General features: G+C 42.9%; 2 protein-coding genes across 2 annotated transcripts in view; one reads left to right on the top strand and one right to left on the bottom strand.

Annotated features, from left to right (window-relative positions):
• ZNF280C (zinc finger protein 280C) overlaps positions 1-18,347 on the bottom strand; it is an 89,432-nt gene that overhangs the window by 68,126 nt on the left and 2,959 nt on the right. The gene's annotated exons all lie outside the window — the stretch shown is intronic.
• Positions 4,953-8,023, top strand: LOC107522780 (tubulin-specific chaperone A). The gene is given in 4 exon segments (XM_016190208.2): positions 4,953-5,138; positions 7,262-7,379; positions 7,705-7,801; positions 7,803-8,023. Coding segments are annotated over 4 exon segments (531 nt in total). The 3' UTR covers positions 7,933-8,023.

Genomic DNA, 18,347 nt, shown 5'->3' with positions numbered 1-18,347 from the left:
CTTATGTTTTTCCATACTGTCTGTTTTTTAAGTTGCATTTATGAGTGAGAGTATTTGTCCTTCTCTTTCTGGCTTAGACTCTTACTCAATAACTTGATATCTTCAAGTTCTGGCCAAGATATGGCAAATGAGATGATTTTGTAATTTTAAACAGATGCGTAGTATTCATAGCTTTTATTTTTATTTATTTTTAGTTATTTATTTTATTGTCTCCAGGTTTATCACTGGGGCTCAGTGCCTGCACTATGAATCCACTCCTCCTGGAGGCCATTTTTCCCCCTTGTTGTTTTATCGTTGTTGTGGTTATTATTATTGTTGTTATTATAGATGTCATTGTTGTTGGATAGGATACAGAGAAATAGAGAGAGGAGGGGAAGACAGAGAGGGGGAGAGAAACATAGACACCTGCAGACCTGCTTCACCACCCGTGAAACAACTCCCCTACAGGTGAGGAGCCGGGGGCTCGAACTGGAATCCTTACTTATGCCAGTCTGTGCATTTAATCTACCACACTACCGCCTGGCCCCCCATAACTTTTATTTTTGAAACTCCATAATATAGAGGGTGGCAGAACAGAAACAAATCCATTTGGATTCTCTCTCTCTCTCTCCTTTTCTTTTTGATAGAGGCAGAGAGAAATTGAGAAGGGGTGGGGAAGATAGAGAGGGAGAGAGAGAGAAAGAGAGGCACCTACAGCACTGCTTCACCAACCCTTAAGTTTCCCCCTACAGGTCTGGAGACTAGAGAATTGAACCCAGGTCCTCATGCATGGTAATGTGTGCGCTCAACTGGGTATACCACCAACCAGTCCTTCTCAGTGATATCCTTGAACTACCCAACCAACCTCAAACCAGTTATTTTAGGAGCTAATGAATTTCTCACTCTTACAAGATTTACTTTATTTCATATGAACAAAAGAGAAAGAAACCAGAGCATGTGCTGGGGAATAGAACCAGGAGTCTCAGGTAAGCAAGACCAGACCCTGCACTCTACCGTCTGAGTTATTTCCCCAGATTAAACTATATTATTAGGGCTGGGGAGACAGCATAATGGTTCTGCAAACAACTTTCATGCCTGAGGCTCCGAGGTCCCAGATTCAATCCCAGGACCACCAGAAGCCAGAGCTGAGCAGTGCTCTGGTGTGTGTGTGTCTCCCTCTCTCTGTATCTTTCACATTAAAATAAAATAAAGAAATAGGGGCCATATGGTGGCCCACCTGGTTGAGCTCACATGTTACAACGTGCAAGGACCCAGGTTCAAGCCTCTAGTCCCCACCTGCAGGGGGGAAAGATTCTCAAGTGGTGAAGCAGTATTGCAGGTGTCTGTCTCTTTCCCTCTCTATCACCCCTTTCTCTCTCAATTTCTGGCTGTCTCTATTCAATAAATAAATAAAGATTTAAATTTTTTAAAATAAAGTAAAATATATTTAAAACCTATATTATTTTAGTGATCTTTTAAAAATTTATTTATCTTATTTAGTAGGACTGAGAGAAATTGAGAAGGGGAGGGGAGATACAGATAGATAGATAGATAGATAGATAGATAGAAGATAGACAGACAGACAGACAGACAGACCTGTAGCATGCTTTACTGCTTGCTCATGAAGCTCCGCTTCCACCCCTGTAAGCAGAAACTTGAACACTGACTGGTCTTTACACATGGTAATGTATGCGCTCATCCAGGTACACTACTGTCCAACCCCAAAACTGTGTGTGTGTGTGTGTGTGTGTGTGTGTGTGTGTGTGTATGTTAAAGCCACTTGTAGTAAGGTATTTGGTTGCTTGCATGTGTGTGGATTTTCTGGTCCTTTCTAAAATATGAAAAGCATGTGTCATAAACACAGAATGTGGGATTTGAAAAAACTGAAACAAGTGCAAAGCGCAAGGACTGGCATAAGGATCCGGTTTGAGCCCCCAGCTCCCCACCTGCAGGGGAGTCACTTCACAAGCGGTGGGTGAAGCAGGTCTGTGGGTGTCTATCTTTCTCTCCCCCTCTTTGTCTTCCCCTTCTCTCTCCATTTCACTCTGTCCTATCTAACAACGACGACATCAATAACAACAAAAATAATAACTACAACAACAATAAAAAACAACAAGGGCAACAAAAGGGAAAATAAACCTAAAAAATTAAAATAAAGAAAAAAAACTGAAACAGATGTAGTTCAGCCATCACCTGTAGGTCACCTCTACCTGTTTCATTTCAGACTGATGTCAGGCCTAGGATGTCAACCCTCCAGCTCCAATACTCAGCTATCAAGTTGCAGGCGCTACCATGACGCCAACCTGACTTCCTTGGGCAATGAGTCCTAGAACCCCCGCCACCCCAGAGCCCTACACTGCTAGGGAAAGATAGGAACAGGCTGGGGGTATGGATGGACCTGTCAACTCTCATGTCCAGCGAAGAAGCAATTACAGAAGCCAGACCTCCTACCTTCTGCACCCCATGGAGATTTTTGGTCCATACTCCCAGAGGGATAAAGAATAGAGAACCTTCCAGTGGAGGGGATGGGATGATGGGAATCATGTGGAACTGTACCCCTCTTATCCCATAATCTTATAGATCATTAATAAATCACACACACACAAAAAAAAAAAACAGGAAAGGAGGCCAGATCACTATTCAGCTCTGACTATAAATAAATAAATAAATACTTAAAAAGACAATATTGTGGGGAGTCGGGCATAGCTCAGTGGGTTAAGCACACATGGCGAAAAGCACAAGGTGTAAGGATTCCACTTCAAGCCCCCAGCTTGAAGCGGTAGCGCAGCGGGTTAAACGCACTTGGCGCGAAGCGCAAGGACCTGAGTGAGGATCCCGGTTTGAGCCCCTGTCTCCCCACCTGCAGGGGAGTTGCTTCCCAAGTGGTGAAGCAGGTCTGTGGGTGTCTATCTGTCTCTCCCCCTGTCTTCCCCTCCTCTCTCGATTTCTCTGTATCCTATCCAACAACAACAACATCTATAACAACAATAATAATTACAACAATAAAACAATAAGGGCAACAGAAGGGAATAAATAAATATTTTAATTTTTTTTGAAAAAGACAATATTGTGCCCTTTGGGACAAAATGGCTGGAACTGGAGGTGATTATGCTTAGTGAAGTAAGGAAGTGAAGGATAACAACTGATGGTTTCACTCTATGTGGAATATAGAGAAATGAAACGTGAACTTGAAAGAACAAAAAAGTAGCTAACCCATCTAGAAGATCTTGGTAGAACTGTGGTGATTATCATTGAAGTGTGAGGGGAGCACAGAATTCTGGTGGTGGAAATGATGGAACTATACCCTTGTTATCTTATAATCTTGTTAATAACTACTGAATCACTATAATGTTTTTTTAAGTTATTTACTTATAATGAGAAAAAAGACAGAAAGAAGAAGATAAGGAGAGGATGAGAAGACCAGAGAGAGCTCTGCTCATCTTTGGCACATGCTGCTGCCAAGGACTGAACTATGAGGTCAGGTAGTGATACACTTGGTAGAGTGTACATATATACAATATTCAAGCCCGGGGTCAGGCAGTGGCACATCTCGTTGAATGCACACATTACCATGTGCATGGACCCAGGTTCAAGCCCCTAGTCCCCACCTGCAGCGGGAAAGCTTCATGAGTGATGAAGTAATGCTGCAGGTGTCTCTCTCTCTATCTCTCCCTCCCCTCTCAATTCCTCTCTGTTTCTATCAGATAAATAGATAAATAAATATGGGTTTTTAAATTTTTTTTCTATTTATTTATTTATTTTCCTTTTTGTTACCCTTGTTGTTTTATTTTTGTAGTTATTGATGTTGTCATTGTTGGGTAGGACGGAGAGAAATAGAGAGAGGAGGGGAAGACAGAGAGGGGAGAGAAAGATAGACACCTGCAGACCTGCTTCACTGCCTGTGAAGCGACTCCCCTGCAGGTGGGGAGACAGGGGCTCAAACCAGGATCCTCACTCAGGTCCTTGCGCTTCGCGCCAAGTGCGTTTAACCCGCTGCGCTACCGCCCGACTCCCATAAATATGTTTTTAAAAAGTAAGGTCTCTGTGGAGCCTCAGGCATGAATGTTGGTGGTCTAACGGGACCACCCTAGGCTTGCCCTGCTGCTTTTGATGATGAACAGAGAATGCAAATGACACAGACCCTCGGGACTGGGAGCAGGCATAAGCATAGAAGAATGTCAGAGTACACAAGACAGAAACTCCCCTAACTTATAACTGCTATGAAAGTCACATAGCACACGGAACTGAATGTTATGTGTATGGACTTAGTGCTTGTCCAAAGGGTATTAAATTCGTATGGTTGACTTCTGTACTGAAAATCAAATGGCAAATGGCTTCCTTTCACTGCACCTTCCACTGACTAGTCCTTTCCTTTCCCTGGGAAACCTTTAGTATTTTCACCTCAGTTATCTAACTTATTTTTTTAAGATTTTATTTATTTATGAGAAAGATAGGAGGAAAGAGAGAGAAAGAACCAGACATGACTCTGGTACATGTGCTGCCAGGGATCGAACTCAGGACCTCATGCTTGAGAGTCTAATGCTTTATCCACTGTGCCACCTCCCAGACCACTCTAACTTATTTTTTTATTGCCACCAATGTTAAAGCTGGGACTCAGTACCAGTACTACAAATCCATTAATCCGGATGGCCTTTTTGTTTTCTTATTTTTTTTTTCTTTCTTTACTTGATAGGACAGAGAGAAATTGATAGGGGAGGGATAGATAGAGAGGGAGAGAAAAAGACACCTGCAGACCTGGTTCACAGCTTGTGAAGTTGTCCTCTCTGCAGGTGGGAAGTGGGGGCTCAAACCTGGGTCCTTGTGCATGGTAATATGTATACTGTTGGGTCTCCTCTAACTTATATTATGCCAGGAGATAGATAATAAGAAGAATATTCTTGTTTAGTTTAACTCAACAAGAAGAGAAGACACAAAGAGATGCTCTAGCTTGGTCAAGGTTTCAGAGCTTGTTTATGGCAGAGCTGAGGAACCCCATTAAGTCGGCGGGGTCTCTAGTCATTGTTCCCAGCTCCCTGGATGGATTTGTTTTGACAGCGCTGGCTTTGTTCTCTCCTGCTAGCTTGCTAATTATCCCTGCCAATCATATTCTGGAACACCCAGGCCCCCGCAGGTCAGCCACAGCCTTGGGAGGATGCAATGTAAGTGAGAAAGCAAGGCACAATACTGGTTTCCCTCTGTTTCAAATAGAGATATCAAATGGGGCCTCACAAGTCTGGAAAGCATGTGCAGAAGTGTTTTTTCCCCTTTGAGGTAAAGAAAAAAAAATATGCCAACTGCTTTGAATGGACCACAGCAGCAAACCAAGGCAGGGGGACCAACCAATTTAAGATTCTTGGTGTATATATTTATTGGATATCGAAAGAGAGAAATTGAGAAGGAAGGGGAAGATAGAAAGAGTACTAGGGTGGTCTGGGAGGTGGTGCAATGATAAAGTTTTGGACTCTCAAGCATGAGGTCCCGAGTTCGATCCCTGGCAGCACATGTGCCAGAGTGATGTCTGGTTTTTTTCGCTCTCTTTCCTCCTATCTTTCTCATAAATAAATAAAATCTTAAAAAAAAAAAGAAAGAAAGAGTACTAGGGAGACATCACAGTGGTTCTGCAAAACATTCATGTCTGAAGTTTCAAGGTCTTGGGTACAATTCCCAGTGCCATCACATGCCAGATATGGTCAGTGCTCCGGTCTCTCTCTGTGTGTGTGTGTGTCTCTCTCTGTATCTCTCTCTCATTAAAATAAAATAAAGTTTGTGTGTGGGGGAACCAACCTGCCTCTAGCACTGTCTCACCAGTTACAAAGCTTCCCCCTAAAGGTGAGGACTGAGGGCTTGAACCCAGGTCCTTGAGCAAGGTAACATGCACACTCAACTGGGTACTTTGCCACCTGGCCCCTAAGCTCCTCTTATTAGGGTCAGAGAGGTGGGACCAGGTTTCTACTGAGACCTGGATTTGGGTTTGAGACCCCAGTCACGACATGAGTGTATATGCACCATGTAGGTGGGGAGCTTCACCAGCGGTGGAGGAACACTGTGGTCTTTCCTCCTCTGTCTCTAATTCTTCCTGGACCAGCTGGATGAGTACACATTACCATATGCGAGGACTGGGGTTCAAGCTCCTGGGTCCCCACCTACGGGGGAAGCTTCAGGAGCATTGAAGCAGTGCTGCAGGCCTCTCTCTCTCTCTCTCTCTTTCTCTCTCCCTCTCTCTCTCTCTCTCCCCTCTCATTTTTGCTCTGTCAGAAAGAAAGAAAGAAAGAAAGAAAGAAAGAAAGAAAGAAAGAAAGAAAGAAAGAGTGTGGCCACCAGGAGTGGTGGATTCATTTACAGAAAACTAAAAACAAACCAAAAACAGTTGCTGAAGTCATGAAGGTGAAGTCAAGCGGGCACCATGCACCAGCAATAATTCTGGTGACAAAAAAAAAAAAAAAAGAAGAAGAAGAAGAAGTAGCCAACTCACATGACTGGATAAATGGCAAAGCTATGATTTGGACCTACACAATCTGGTTGTAGAAACTACTTTCAGTTATTGCAAAACACTGCTTCTTGTAGTCTCATTAACCTGAATAAATTTCCCGTAATAAATTAGTGATTTTTCTGGAGAAGGACTGCAGGGAGGAGGTTGGGGTCCTGGTGCATGATAGGGAAAAGGACCTAAGTTGGGAGTGAGAGTGTTCTGCAGACATCTGTCATGGGGAGATAAGACATTTTGCCCATGTGTCAATAACTGTACTGTAAACCATTAACCCCCCCAATAAAATGATAGAAAATAAAAGTGATTTTGCTGGGGGGGGGTAGGGGACATAGCTCAGCGTTAGCAGGGACTTTTATGCCTAAAGCCCCAAGGTCCCAGTTTTTTTTTTTTCTTTCCCACCGCCCAATCTCCATATCCCACCCCTCCCCCGATAGCTTTCCCATTCTCTATCCCTCTGGGAGCATGGGCCCAGGGTCATTGTGGGTTGCAGAAGGTAGAAGGTCTGGCTTCTGGAATTGCTTCCCCGCTGAACATGGGCGTTGACTGGTCGGTCCATACTCCCAGTCTGCCTCTCTCTTTCCCTAGTAGGGTGGGTCTCTGGGGAAGCTGAGCTCCAGGACATATTGGTGGGGTCTTCAATCCAGGGAAGTCTGCCGGCATCCTGATGACACCTGGAACCTGGTGCCAAGGTCCCAGTTTTAATCCTAGGTATGCCACATGCCAGAGTTAAGCAGGGCCCCGATGTTTCTCACTCATAAAAATAAGTTTAGAACCCTCCCTTCCCGTGGCACTCAGGCACCAGGACGGATCCTCCTAGTGAGGCAGATCAAGATCAAAACTGGCATGGTAAAGTGATTGGTCAAAGAAAAAGTGATGTACAAAAATGAAGCAAAACAAGAGGAGGGGCCGAGCTGTACCACAGCGGGTCAAGCGCCAATGGCGGGAAGCACAAGGACCTGCGTAAGGATCCCCAGTTCAACCCGGGGCTCCCCACCTGCCGGGCTGGGGGGGCGCTTAACAAGAGGTGAAGCAGGTCTGCAGGTGTCTATATTTCTCTCCCCCTCTCTGTCTTCTCCTCCTCTCTCCATTTCTCTCTGTCCTATCCAACAATGACGACAATAATAACAAGAAGAATATTAACAACAACGATAAACAACAAGGGCAACAAAAGGGAAAAACAGCCTCCAGGAGCAGTGGATTCATAGTGCAGACACGGAGCCCCAGCTATAATCCTGGAGGAAAAAAAAACAGAAAAAAAAAAGCTGAAGATGGTGAAAATTATGCCATTAAAAATTAACAGGCCGAGATCCTGTAGGAGTCCCGGATGATGATCCCGATTCCAGCACAGGCTGGAAGCTGCCTATACTGACTTTCTGCAGATACTTGAGAGTGAAAAAGACTTGGAAGAAACTGAAGAGTATAAGGAAGCACGTCTAGTCCTGGATTCAGTGAAGTTAGAAGCGTGAAGCTTTTCTCTATAGGGTGTTTTTTGCATTAAGTCCTGGGATCCATTCCACAATTCATTATTTTTTACCACTGCTGTGTGTTCAAGTAGAGTCTAAGAATGATTCTTTTTTATGCAGTTGCATATATTTTTTTCTTTACCTAATTTAATGTGTCAAATAAATGAGTCCATGTAAAAAAAAGTTTTTAAAAAGCTAGCCTTTTTAAAAAAATTATTTATTATTTATTAGAGAGAGAAATTAAGGGGCTTGGTGGTGGCACACCTGGTTGAGCATACATGTTACAGTGCACAAGGACCCAGGTTCAAGCCCCCTGTCCCCACCTGCAGGAGGAAAGCTTCACGAGTGGTGAAGCAGGGCTGCAGTTGTCTCTCTATCTCTCTCCCTCACCCTCACCCTCTTCCCTCTCAGTTTTTAGCTGTCTCTATCCAATAAATAAATAAAGATAATAAATTTTAAAAAGAGAGAGAAATTGAGAGCAAAAGGGTAGACAGAAATGACAAGAGACAGAGCGACTCCTGCAGCCCTGCTTCGCCACTCATGAAGCTTTCCCCCTGCAGGCAGGGACAAGGGCACTTTTTGCATTGTAATATGTGTGCTCAAGCAGGTGTCATCACCCTGCCAGCCCCTAAGCTAATCTTTTACATTTTTGACAAGGTCCTGAAAACATTAAATGTAGAAAGAAGAGTCTTTTCAACAAATGGTGTCCAGAAAATTAGGTTGAAACATAAAGAAGAATGAAACTGGATCACCACATATGACATGCACAAAGATCAACTCCAAATGGATCAAGTACATGTAAGTTAGACCAGAAACCTTCAGACACATAGGAGGAAATATTGGCAGAACACTTCACAGTGTGTGCTTCAGAAATGTCTTTGGAGTCCAACAGCAAGGGGAAAAAAATAATAAACGAATGGGGCTACATCAAACTGAATAGCCTCTGCACAGTGAAAGGAACCATCAACAAAACAGAAAAGACACTTACGGAATGAGAGAAGATCTTTACATAGCACACATCAGGCCAAATGTATATAAAGAACTCACAGGGGCTGGGTGGTGGCACACCTCGTTGAGAGCACATGTTGCAATGCTCAAGGACCGGGTTTGAGCCCCTAGTCCCCACCTGCAGGGGGAAAGCTTTGCAAGTGGTGAAGCAGTGCTGCAGGTGTCTCTCCCTGTCTCTTTTCCTGTCTCCCTCTTCCTCTCAACTTCTAGATGTCTCTATGCAATAAGAAAATAAAAATCAAAAAAGAAAGTCTTAAAAAAAAGAAGAAGAAGAAGAACTCACAAGGCTCGGCACCGAAAAAACTAACAGCCCCAATTAAAAAGTGGGGGAAAGGGACTCGGGCGGTAGCAGCGGGTTAAGCGCACGTGGTGCAAAGCGCAAGGACAGCCATAAGGATCTCCTCATCTCGGTTCGAGCCCCTGGCTCCCCACCGCAGGGGCGTCACTTCACAGGCAATGAAGCAGGTCTGCAAGTGTCTATCTTTCTCTCCCCCTCTCTGTCTTCGCCTCCTCTCTCCAATTCTCTCTGACCTATCCAACAAAAAAGACATGAATAACAACAACAATAACTACAACAATAATAAAAAAACAAACAAGGGCAACAAAAGGGAAAATAAATATTAAAAATATATTTAAAAAGTGGAGGAAAGCACATTAACAGAATCTTCACCAAAGATGATAGCCAGCAAACATGGGGGGAGGGGGAGAAACTGTGCCAAGTTACTGATTAGCACAGAAATGTAGGTAAATAAAACAAATGAGATATGTATGAGATATACTAACTTTACACCAGTGAGTATATCATACAACAGAAAAGACAGAAACTGTGTTAGGCATGTACAAACTACTGTATTTTACTGTTGACTGTAAACCACTAATCCCCCAATAAAGAAATTTAAAAAAATAAATAAAAGACAGAAACAAATGCTGTTAAGGATGTAAGGGGGAAAATTTGAACCCTTCTATATTCTTGGTGGGAATATGAATTTGTCCAAGCCTTGTGGAAAGAAGTCTGTAGGTTCCTTAGAACACTAGAAATAGACCTACCCTATGACCCAGGGATTTAGCCAAAGGGGCAAAAGTCACCTATCCAAAGAGATCTTTGTACACCTATGTTCATAGCAGCCTTATCTGTAATAAGTAGTCCAAACATGGAAATAGCACAGATGCCTCACAACATAAGAGTGGCTAGGAAACTCGTGAGATGTATACACAAGGGAACACTACTCAGCTGCAAGGAATGATGAAATCATGTAGAGATAAGCCAGGAGGAGAAGGATAAATAGCACATAATCTTATTTATAGATAGAATTTAAGATATATGGAAAGAAAAGGAAAACACAGGTTGAAACTTGAACTAAGGATGCTGATTGCACAAAGCAAAAGACTCTGGGGGGAGGGGGGAGATAGTAGGGGCTAGGGAAGGCATTAGAGACCCCACTGTAACATAGTGGAGGAAGAGGGAACAGCTTAAATGTTGTGAAGTGGTAGGAGTATTTTGAAGGCAGCTATCACAGAGAGATAAGAAATTATAAACATGTGTCAACAACTGCCCGGTTTCTCTCAAATAAAAGGACTCTGAATAAAAAATTAAAAAAAAAAAAAGATCCTTAAACCAGCCAACATCCATGTAAAGCAGAGAAGCAATTACAGAAGCCAGAGCTCACACCCTCTGCACCCTCCAAAAGAATTTCTCTTGCGTAATGGTTATAATAGCATAATGGTTCTGCAAAGAGGCTCTCATACCTGAGGTTCCCTCCAAAGTTCCAGATTCAATTCAATCCCCCACACTATCATAAACTAGAGCAGAGCAGTGCTCTGGAGGAAAAAAGGGAATTTTGCTCCAGGGCAGGGGAAACAGCAGGATTAGACAAATAGACTCTCGTGTCTAGGGGTCTAACGTCCCAGATTCAATCCCCCATAGCACCATAAGCCAGAGCTGAGCCGTGCTCTGGTAGAAAAATACACTAACACTCCATACCCCCAGAGATGGCTTTGTACCCCAATTCTATCAAGACCTGGACAGAGAAAAGCAAAGCATAAAAAAATTGTTTTTTAAAAAAGGATACTCAGTAGTAGTAGTAGTAGTAGGTATAGGTGACTTCGAAAGGAAGAGAAGTTAGGACCATCGGGGGAAAGGGCCAATATATAGTTATAGAAACAACAGTCAACCCCTATCTGTGATCTGTGGAGAATAACTGAATGGAGATGTGGTACTCTGGTGGTGGGGAAGGTGGGAATTATACACCTGTTGTCTTATGCTTTTGTAAATCAGTATTAATTTACTAATAGAAAAACAAAAAGAGGGGCTGGGTGGTGGCACACCTGGAGGAGCCCATGTGTTACATGTGCAAAGACCCGCCCCGGTTTGTCCCCGTCCCCATCTGCAAGGGGAAAGATTTGCAAGCGGTGAAGCAGTGTTGCAGAGTCTGTCACTCTCCCTATCACCTCCTTCCCTCTTGATTTCTAGCTGTCTCTATCCAATAAATAAAAATAAAAGAAAATTTAAAAAGTCCTTTCAACCACTATTAAAAAGAAAGAAAACAAAAACAAAAAAGATCCTCTTAATGGATTAACACTCAGGAATGATGAGAGGGCTGGGGAAGCAGCATAATGGTAATGCAAACATATTTTTGTCTACTTGTATTAGTGATTTAATATTGATTTACAAAATTGCAAGATAATTTAAGGGGTGGAATTTCTTTTTTAAAAAACTTTTTGATATTTATTTATTTATTTACCCTTTTGTAGCCCTTGTTTTTTTTTTATTGTTGTTATTGTTATTGATGCCTTCGTTATTAGATAGGACAGAGAGAAATGGAGAGAGGAGGGGAAGACAGAGGGGGGGGAGAGAAAGATAGATACCTGCAGACCTGCTTCACTGCCTGTGAAGCGACTCCCCTGCAGGTGGGGAGCCAGGGTCTTGAACCGGGATCCTTTCGCCCATCCTTCTGTTTTGCACCAAGTGCGCTTAACCTGCTGTGCTAACACCAGACTCCCAAGGGGTGTAATTTCATGCAGTTTCCACCACCAGAGTTCTGTCTCCAACCTCTCTATTGGAAACTACAGTAGTTCTCCCAAGGTCACTGATTCTATAACTATTTATATCTATATCTCTATATCTATATTTATATCTATAAATCTATATATTTTCCCTTTTTTTCAATGGTCCTGCCCTCACTCCCTCACTTCCTTTGTTTTTATATTTATTTATTTTCCCCTTTTTGTTGCCCTTGTTGTTTTTTATTGTTGTTGTAGTTATTATTGTTGTTGTTATTGATGTTGATTTCCCTATAGGTGGGGAGCCGGGGCTCGGAACCGGGATCCTTATACTGGTCCTTGTGCTTCATGCCACATGGGTTTAACCCACTGTGCTACCGCCCAACTCTCTTCTCACTTCCTTTCTAAGTCTCCCCTAGTCTTTCCTTTTTTCCTCTTCTTTCTCAGATAAAAGAAACCGTCCCTGGCTTCCTCTGGTGTTTTCCAGATTTGCTTCCCTTTCAGTGAGGCTATACAAACAAGATTCCTGGCAACAAACACTTCGGTTCCTGGTAGAATGGGGATGCAAAGCCCTCTGTTTTACTTCCCCTTTCATTTGCTCCTCTGGGAGTATGAAGAAAAATTATTTTGGGGATGCAGAATGCATTCTGAAGGTTCCAGGTTCAATTACCAGCACCATCATAAGCCAGAGCTGAGCAGTGTCTCTGTAAAAAAACTAATTAAACAAAAATTTAAAAGCAAGAGAATACAAAAAAAAAAAACCAAAAGAAAACCTGGAAGAATATTTGGTTTGAATCTTGACAAAAGTGCTAATTACCATTCTAACAAACACTCCAGAATAGCTAAATGGTTTCACTTCAGGGAGAGCTAGCAATAGGTTTCAGAAGATGAGGGTCTAGCTCTGGAAAAGGTTCAAAGGAAACCAAGCAGAAGGCTAGAAGAAGGGATGGTAGGAGCAAAGGTGGGGCCCAGGCTGTCTGAGCTAGGCCCTTCTGGATTAGCCCCAAGCTCCTCTCTGGCCACACCTCCCAACTGACAAAGGCCTTGAGATCCCCCAGACTTCCTGTTTGAGTGGGACCTGGAGGAGGTACATAGTTCCCCTCACAGGCTGCTTGGCCTCCCAGAGTCTGGGGCCTAGGATGCTCTGTGGACAGGAGCACAAGTCCTCTTCCAGGCTGGGGACTGTATGCCTCAGAAGAAAGTATTCTGTTCTCTTCCTTAAAGTAGTATGCTTGTTCCTGCTTAGTACAAGCTTGGCTGCAAGATTTGGTAAATGTGCTTTATGAATTTAAGGAAGTTCCTGTAGATTTCTTGTTTACTGAGAGCTTTTATGAGGGGTGGGGATGGATCTTGCCAAATGCCTTTTGAGGTCAGTTGATATGACCCTAAACTTTAGCCTTCTGTTGATTCCAGGCCGGATTTTTTTTTTTCCTCCAGGGTTATCACTGGGGCTTGGTGCTTACACTAGGATCCACTGTTCCTAGCAGACATTTTTTCAATTTTATTGGATAGGACAGAAAGAACTTGAGAGAGGAGGAGGAAATAGAGGGGGGGAAAGGGTAGACACCTGCAGACTTGCTTCATAGCTTGTGAAAAACGTCCCCCATGCAGGTGGGGAGCAGGGCTGGAACCCGGGTCCTTAAGCACAGTAATTAATGTGTATTCGACCAAGTAGGCTACTGCCGGCCCTGAGTCACATATTTCTTTTTTTTTTCTCTTTCTTCCTTCCTTCCTTCCTATTTTATTTTATTTTATTTATTTATAAAAAGGAAACATTGACAAAACCATAGGATAAGATAAGAGGGGTACAACTCCACACAATTCCCACCACCAGAACTCCATATCCCATCCCCTCTCCTGATAGCTTTTCTATTCTTTAACCCTCTGGGAGTATGGACCCAAGGTCATTGTGGGATGCTGAAGATGGAAGGTCTGGAGAGCGGTGCACCCAGTAAGCATATGTTGCAGTGCAAAAGGACCCAAGCTCAAGATCCCAGTCTCCACCCTGGGGGTGAGGGGAAGCAGTGCTGTCTCTCTCTATCTCCCCCTTCCCACTTGATTTATGTCTCCACTCAGAATGATAAATAGATAAATGAAATAACATTAAAATACGGCCTTAAGTTTTTTACACCACAAAGCTAAGACTATATATATATATATATATATATATATATATATATATATATATATAATTTTTTTAACAAAAAAGAGGTACAGAAAGAAAGATCCAGAAAAAGATCAGAGCACTGCTCAGCTCTGGTTGATAGTGGCACTGGGAACTGAACCTCAGGCATGAAAAAAATGTTGGGGCCCAGTGGTGACGCGCCTGGTTGAGCGCAAATGTTACAGTGTGCAAGGACCCAGGTTTGAGTCCCTGATCCCCACCTGCAGGGGAAAAGCTTTCCAAGTGGTGAAGCAGGGCTATAGATGTTTCTGTCTCTCTCCCTATCTCCCCCTCCCCTCTCAATTTCTGGCTGTCTCTATCCAATAAATAAACAAAGATAATTTAAAACTTATTTAAAATAGAAAAAAGTGGGGAGTTGAGCAGTAGCACAGTGGGTTAAGCGCAGGTGGCACGAAGCACAAGGAACGGATTCCAGCCTCCAGCTCCCCACCTGCAGGGGAGTGGCATCACAAGCTGTAAAGCAGGTCTGCAGGTGTCTGTCTTTCTCTCCCCCTCTGTGTCTTCCCCTCCTCTCTCCATTTCTCTCTGTCCTATCTAACAACGACAACATCAATAACAACAATAATAACTACAAAATCAATAAAAAACAAGGCCAACAAAAGAGAAAATAAATAAATAAATACAATTTTTAAAAAATATCTCTTGCCCTTTGCCTGGAAGAAAAAAAAATGACGTGGTCTCCAGACACCAGCAGGTAGCATTAATAAAATAATAATAATAAGAGATCCATTTATAAAAAATTTTTTGACACAAACGTGTTATTTCCCCAGCCTGATCTTCTTTCTTTTCTTTTTCTTTTTTTTTTAAGAAAGGAGACATTAACAAAACCATAGAATAAGAGGGGTACAATTCCGCACAATTCCCATAACCTGATCTCCACATCCCATCCCCTCCCCTCATAGCCTTCCAGGGTCATTGTGGGATGCAGAAGGTAGAAGGTCTGGCTTCTGTAACTGCTTCCCTGCTGAACATGGGCGTTGACTGGTCCATCCATACTCCCAGTCTGCCTCTCTCTTTCCCTAGTAGGGTGTGGCTCTGAGGAAGTGGAGCTCCAGTACACATTTTAAATTATTTATTATTGGATAGTGACAGAAATTGAGAGGGGGGAAGAGGGAGATAGAGGGAAAGAAACAAGAGAGACCCCTGCAGCCCTGCTTCAGTTCTTGTGAAGCTTTCCCCTGCAGGTGGGGGGGCCATGGGCTTGAATTCAGGTCCTTGCACACTGTAGTGTATGTGTTTAACCAGGTGCGCTAGCATGTGGACCCTTCTTTTTTTTTTAAGATTTTTAAAAGATGTTTATTTATTTATTTATTTATTTATTCCCTTTTGGTGCCCTTGTTGTAGTTATTATTGTTGCTATTGATGTTGTCATTGTTGGATGGGACAGAGAGAAATGAAGAGAGGAGGGGAAGACAGAGAGTGGGAGAGAAAGACAGACACCTGCAGACCTGCTTCACCGCCTATGAAGCGACTCCCCTGTAGGTGGGGAGCCGGGGGCTGGAACAGGGATCCTTCTGCCAGTCCTTGTGCTTTGCACCATGTGCGCTTAAGCCGCTGCGCTACCGCCCGACTCCCTCCTTTTTTTTTTTTTTTAATTCAGCAATGTTTTGTACTCTTCAAGGTGCAAGTCCTACACATTAGAGCTAAATCTATTCCCAAGTATTTTATCCTTTTCGGTGGTATTATAAATGAGATAGTGGATTTTGGTTTTGGTCTTGAATTGCCCAATGCTAATATACAGAAGCACTATAGCTATATTGAGATATGATCCACAAACTCACAAATACTGCATTAGAAGCATTTTTTTAGGGTTAGGGAGACAGCGTATAAGTTATGCAAAAGACTTTCATGCCTGACGCTGAGTTCCCAGATTCAGTCCCCAGCACCACAAACCAGGCTGAGCAGTGCTCTGTTCTCTATGTATCCATCTATCTTGAAAATTTATATATATATATATATATATATATATATATATATATATATATATATATATATTCCCTATTGTTTCCCTTGTTGTTTTACTGTTGTAGTTATTGATGTCGTCGTTGTTGGATAGGACAGAGTGAAATGGAGAGAGGAGGGGAAGACAGAGAGGGGGAGAGAAAGATAGATACCTGCAGATCTGCTTCACCGCCTGTGAAGCGACTCATTCCAGGTCCGGGGAGCCTGGGGTTGGAACCAGGATCCTTATGCCACTGGTCTTTGCGCTTCCTGCTACGTATGCTTAACCCGCTGCGCTACCGCCCGACTCCCATATTTATTTATTTTTAACCAGAGCACTGCTCAGCTCTGGTTTATGATGGGACATGGGATTAAACTGGGAACTTTGGAGCCTCAGGCATTAGAATGTCTTTACATAACCTTTATGCTATCCCCCCTGAAAAAATAATTTTTTTAAATGAAGCATAAATTTCAAAGGTCTTCACTGTGTTAGTAGATATACGCAACCATTAGAGCCAATTTTAGAACATTTCCATGAGGGTCGGGCGGTGGCGTACCCAGTACTACGCTCAAGGATATGCTCAAGTCCCAGGGTTTGAGCCCCTACTCTTCACCAAGGCACGGAAAAAAAAAAAAAAAAAAAGGCCGTCAGAAGCAGTGGATTCGTAGTGCCAGCACCACCAAACCCCAGGGAGTGGAGGAAAAAAAAACATTTTCAACACCTTAATAAAAAGACAAGTGAGGACCGGGCAGTAGCGCAGTGGGTTAAACACACATGGCGCAAAGAGTAAGGACCAGTGTAAGGATCCCAGTTCAAGCCCCCTGGCTCCCCACCTACAGGGGAGTCGCTTCACAGACTGTAAAGCAAGTCTGTAGGTGTCTGTCTTTCTCTCCCTCTCTCTGTCCTCCCCTCTTCTCTCAATTTCTCTCTGTCCTATCTAACAACAACGACAGCAATAACAATAATAACAAAAATAATAATAAACAAGAGCAACAAAAGGGAAAAAAAACAATGACATCAACAACAATAATAACCACAACAACAATGAAAGACAACAAGGCCAACAAAAAGGGAAAATAAATAAATACAAAAAATTATAATAAAAAAAATGGCCTCCAGGAGCAGTGGACTCCTAGTGCAGGCACTTAGTCCCAGAGGTAACCCTGGAAGCAAAAGATAACCCTGGAGGCAAAGTAAAAAGACAAGTATGTTTCATCTATCATACCCCTTTCTCCCTCCCCACCCACCCGTATTCCTTCACTAAATTACTTGCTATTCCTCCCTGGTTATGCTTGACATTTCCTGTAATTTTAACCATACAAGATAATACCTCTGTGTTTTCCTTCCTTCGCTGAAGATAATGTAGTAGCATGAAACTGTTTTCTTTTCTCTTTTATAGACTGCATACTTTATTTTGACATTTGGATTGTTTCTACCATTTGGCAGAAGATAATACGGACATGCTATATTTCCTTAATCACTTTATCAACTGGCTGAGATTTTAGTGCCTATTTTTGCCCATTGTGAAGAATGCTGTTACAATCATATAATCATTGGTGCATATTTTTTAAAGAAATTTTTTTCCCTTTTGTCGCCCTTGTTGTTTATCATTGCTGTTGTTGTTATTGCTGTCGTTGTTGTCGGCTAGGGCAGAGAGAAATCAAGAGAGGAGGGGAAGACAGAGAGGGGAAGAGAAAGAGACACGCCTGCAGACCTGCTTCACCGCCTGTGAAGTGACCCCCTGCAGGTGGGGAGCCAGGGGCTTGAACCGGGATCCTTACTTGGGTCCTTGCACTTTGTGCCATGTGCGTTTAACCCACTGTGCCACCGCCCGGCTCCTGCATAGTTTTTTAAAAGATGTGCTAATTCATTTCAAGAGAGGCACACATAGCGTAATGAATATGCAAAGAGACTGTCATTCATTAGAGTCCAAAGTCTCAGGTTCAATCCCCCTCAACCACCATAAACCAGAGCTGAGCAGTACTCTGGTAAGAAAGAAAGGAAGGAACGAAATGGAGAAGCAGTTACAGAAGCCAGGCCTTCCACCTTCCACATCCCATAATGATCCTGGGTCCATACTCCCAATGGATAAAGAATAGGAAAGCCTTCAATGGAGGAGATGGATACGAAACTCTGGTGGTAGAAATTGTGTGGAATTATACCCCACTTAACCTATGGTCTTGTCGATCATGATTAAATCAATAAAAATTAAAATAAATAAATAAAACATTAAAATATTTTAAAAAATGAAAGAACTCAGTGTTCCAGCTCCTGCCCCCAGCC

The sequence above is a fragment of the Erinaceus europaeus genome, chromosome X (genome assembly GCF_950295315.1).
Source record: "Erinaceus europaeus chromosome X, mEriEur2.1, whole genome shotgun sequence".
Taxonomy (NCBI): domain Eukaryota; kingdom Metazoa; phylum Chordata; class Mammalia; order Eulipotyphla; family Erinaceidae; genus Erinaceus; species Erinaceus europaeus.
This window is presented reverse-complemented; position numbering and strand designations above follow the sequence as displayed.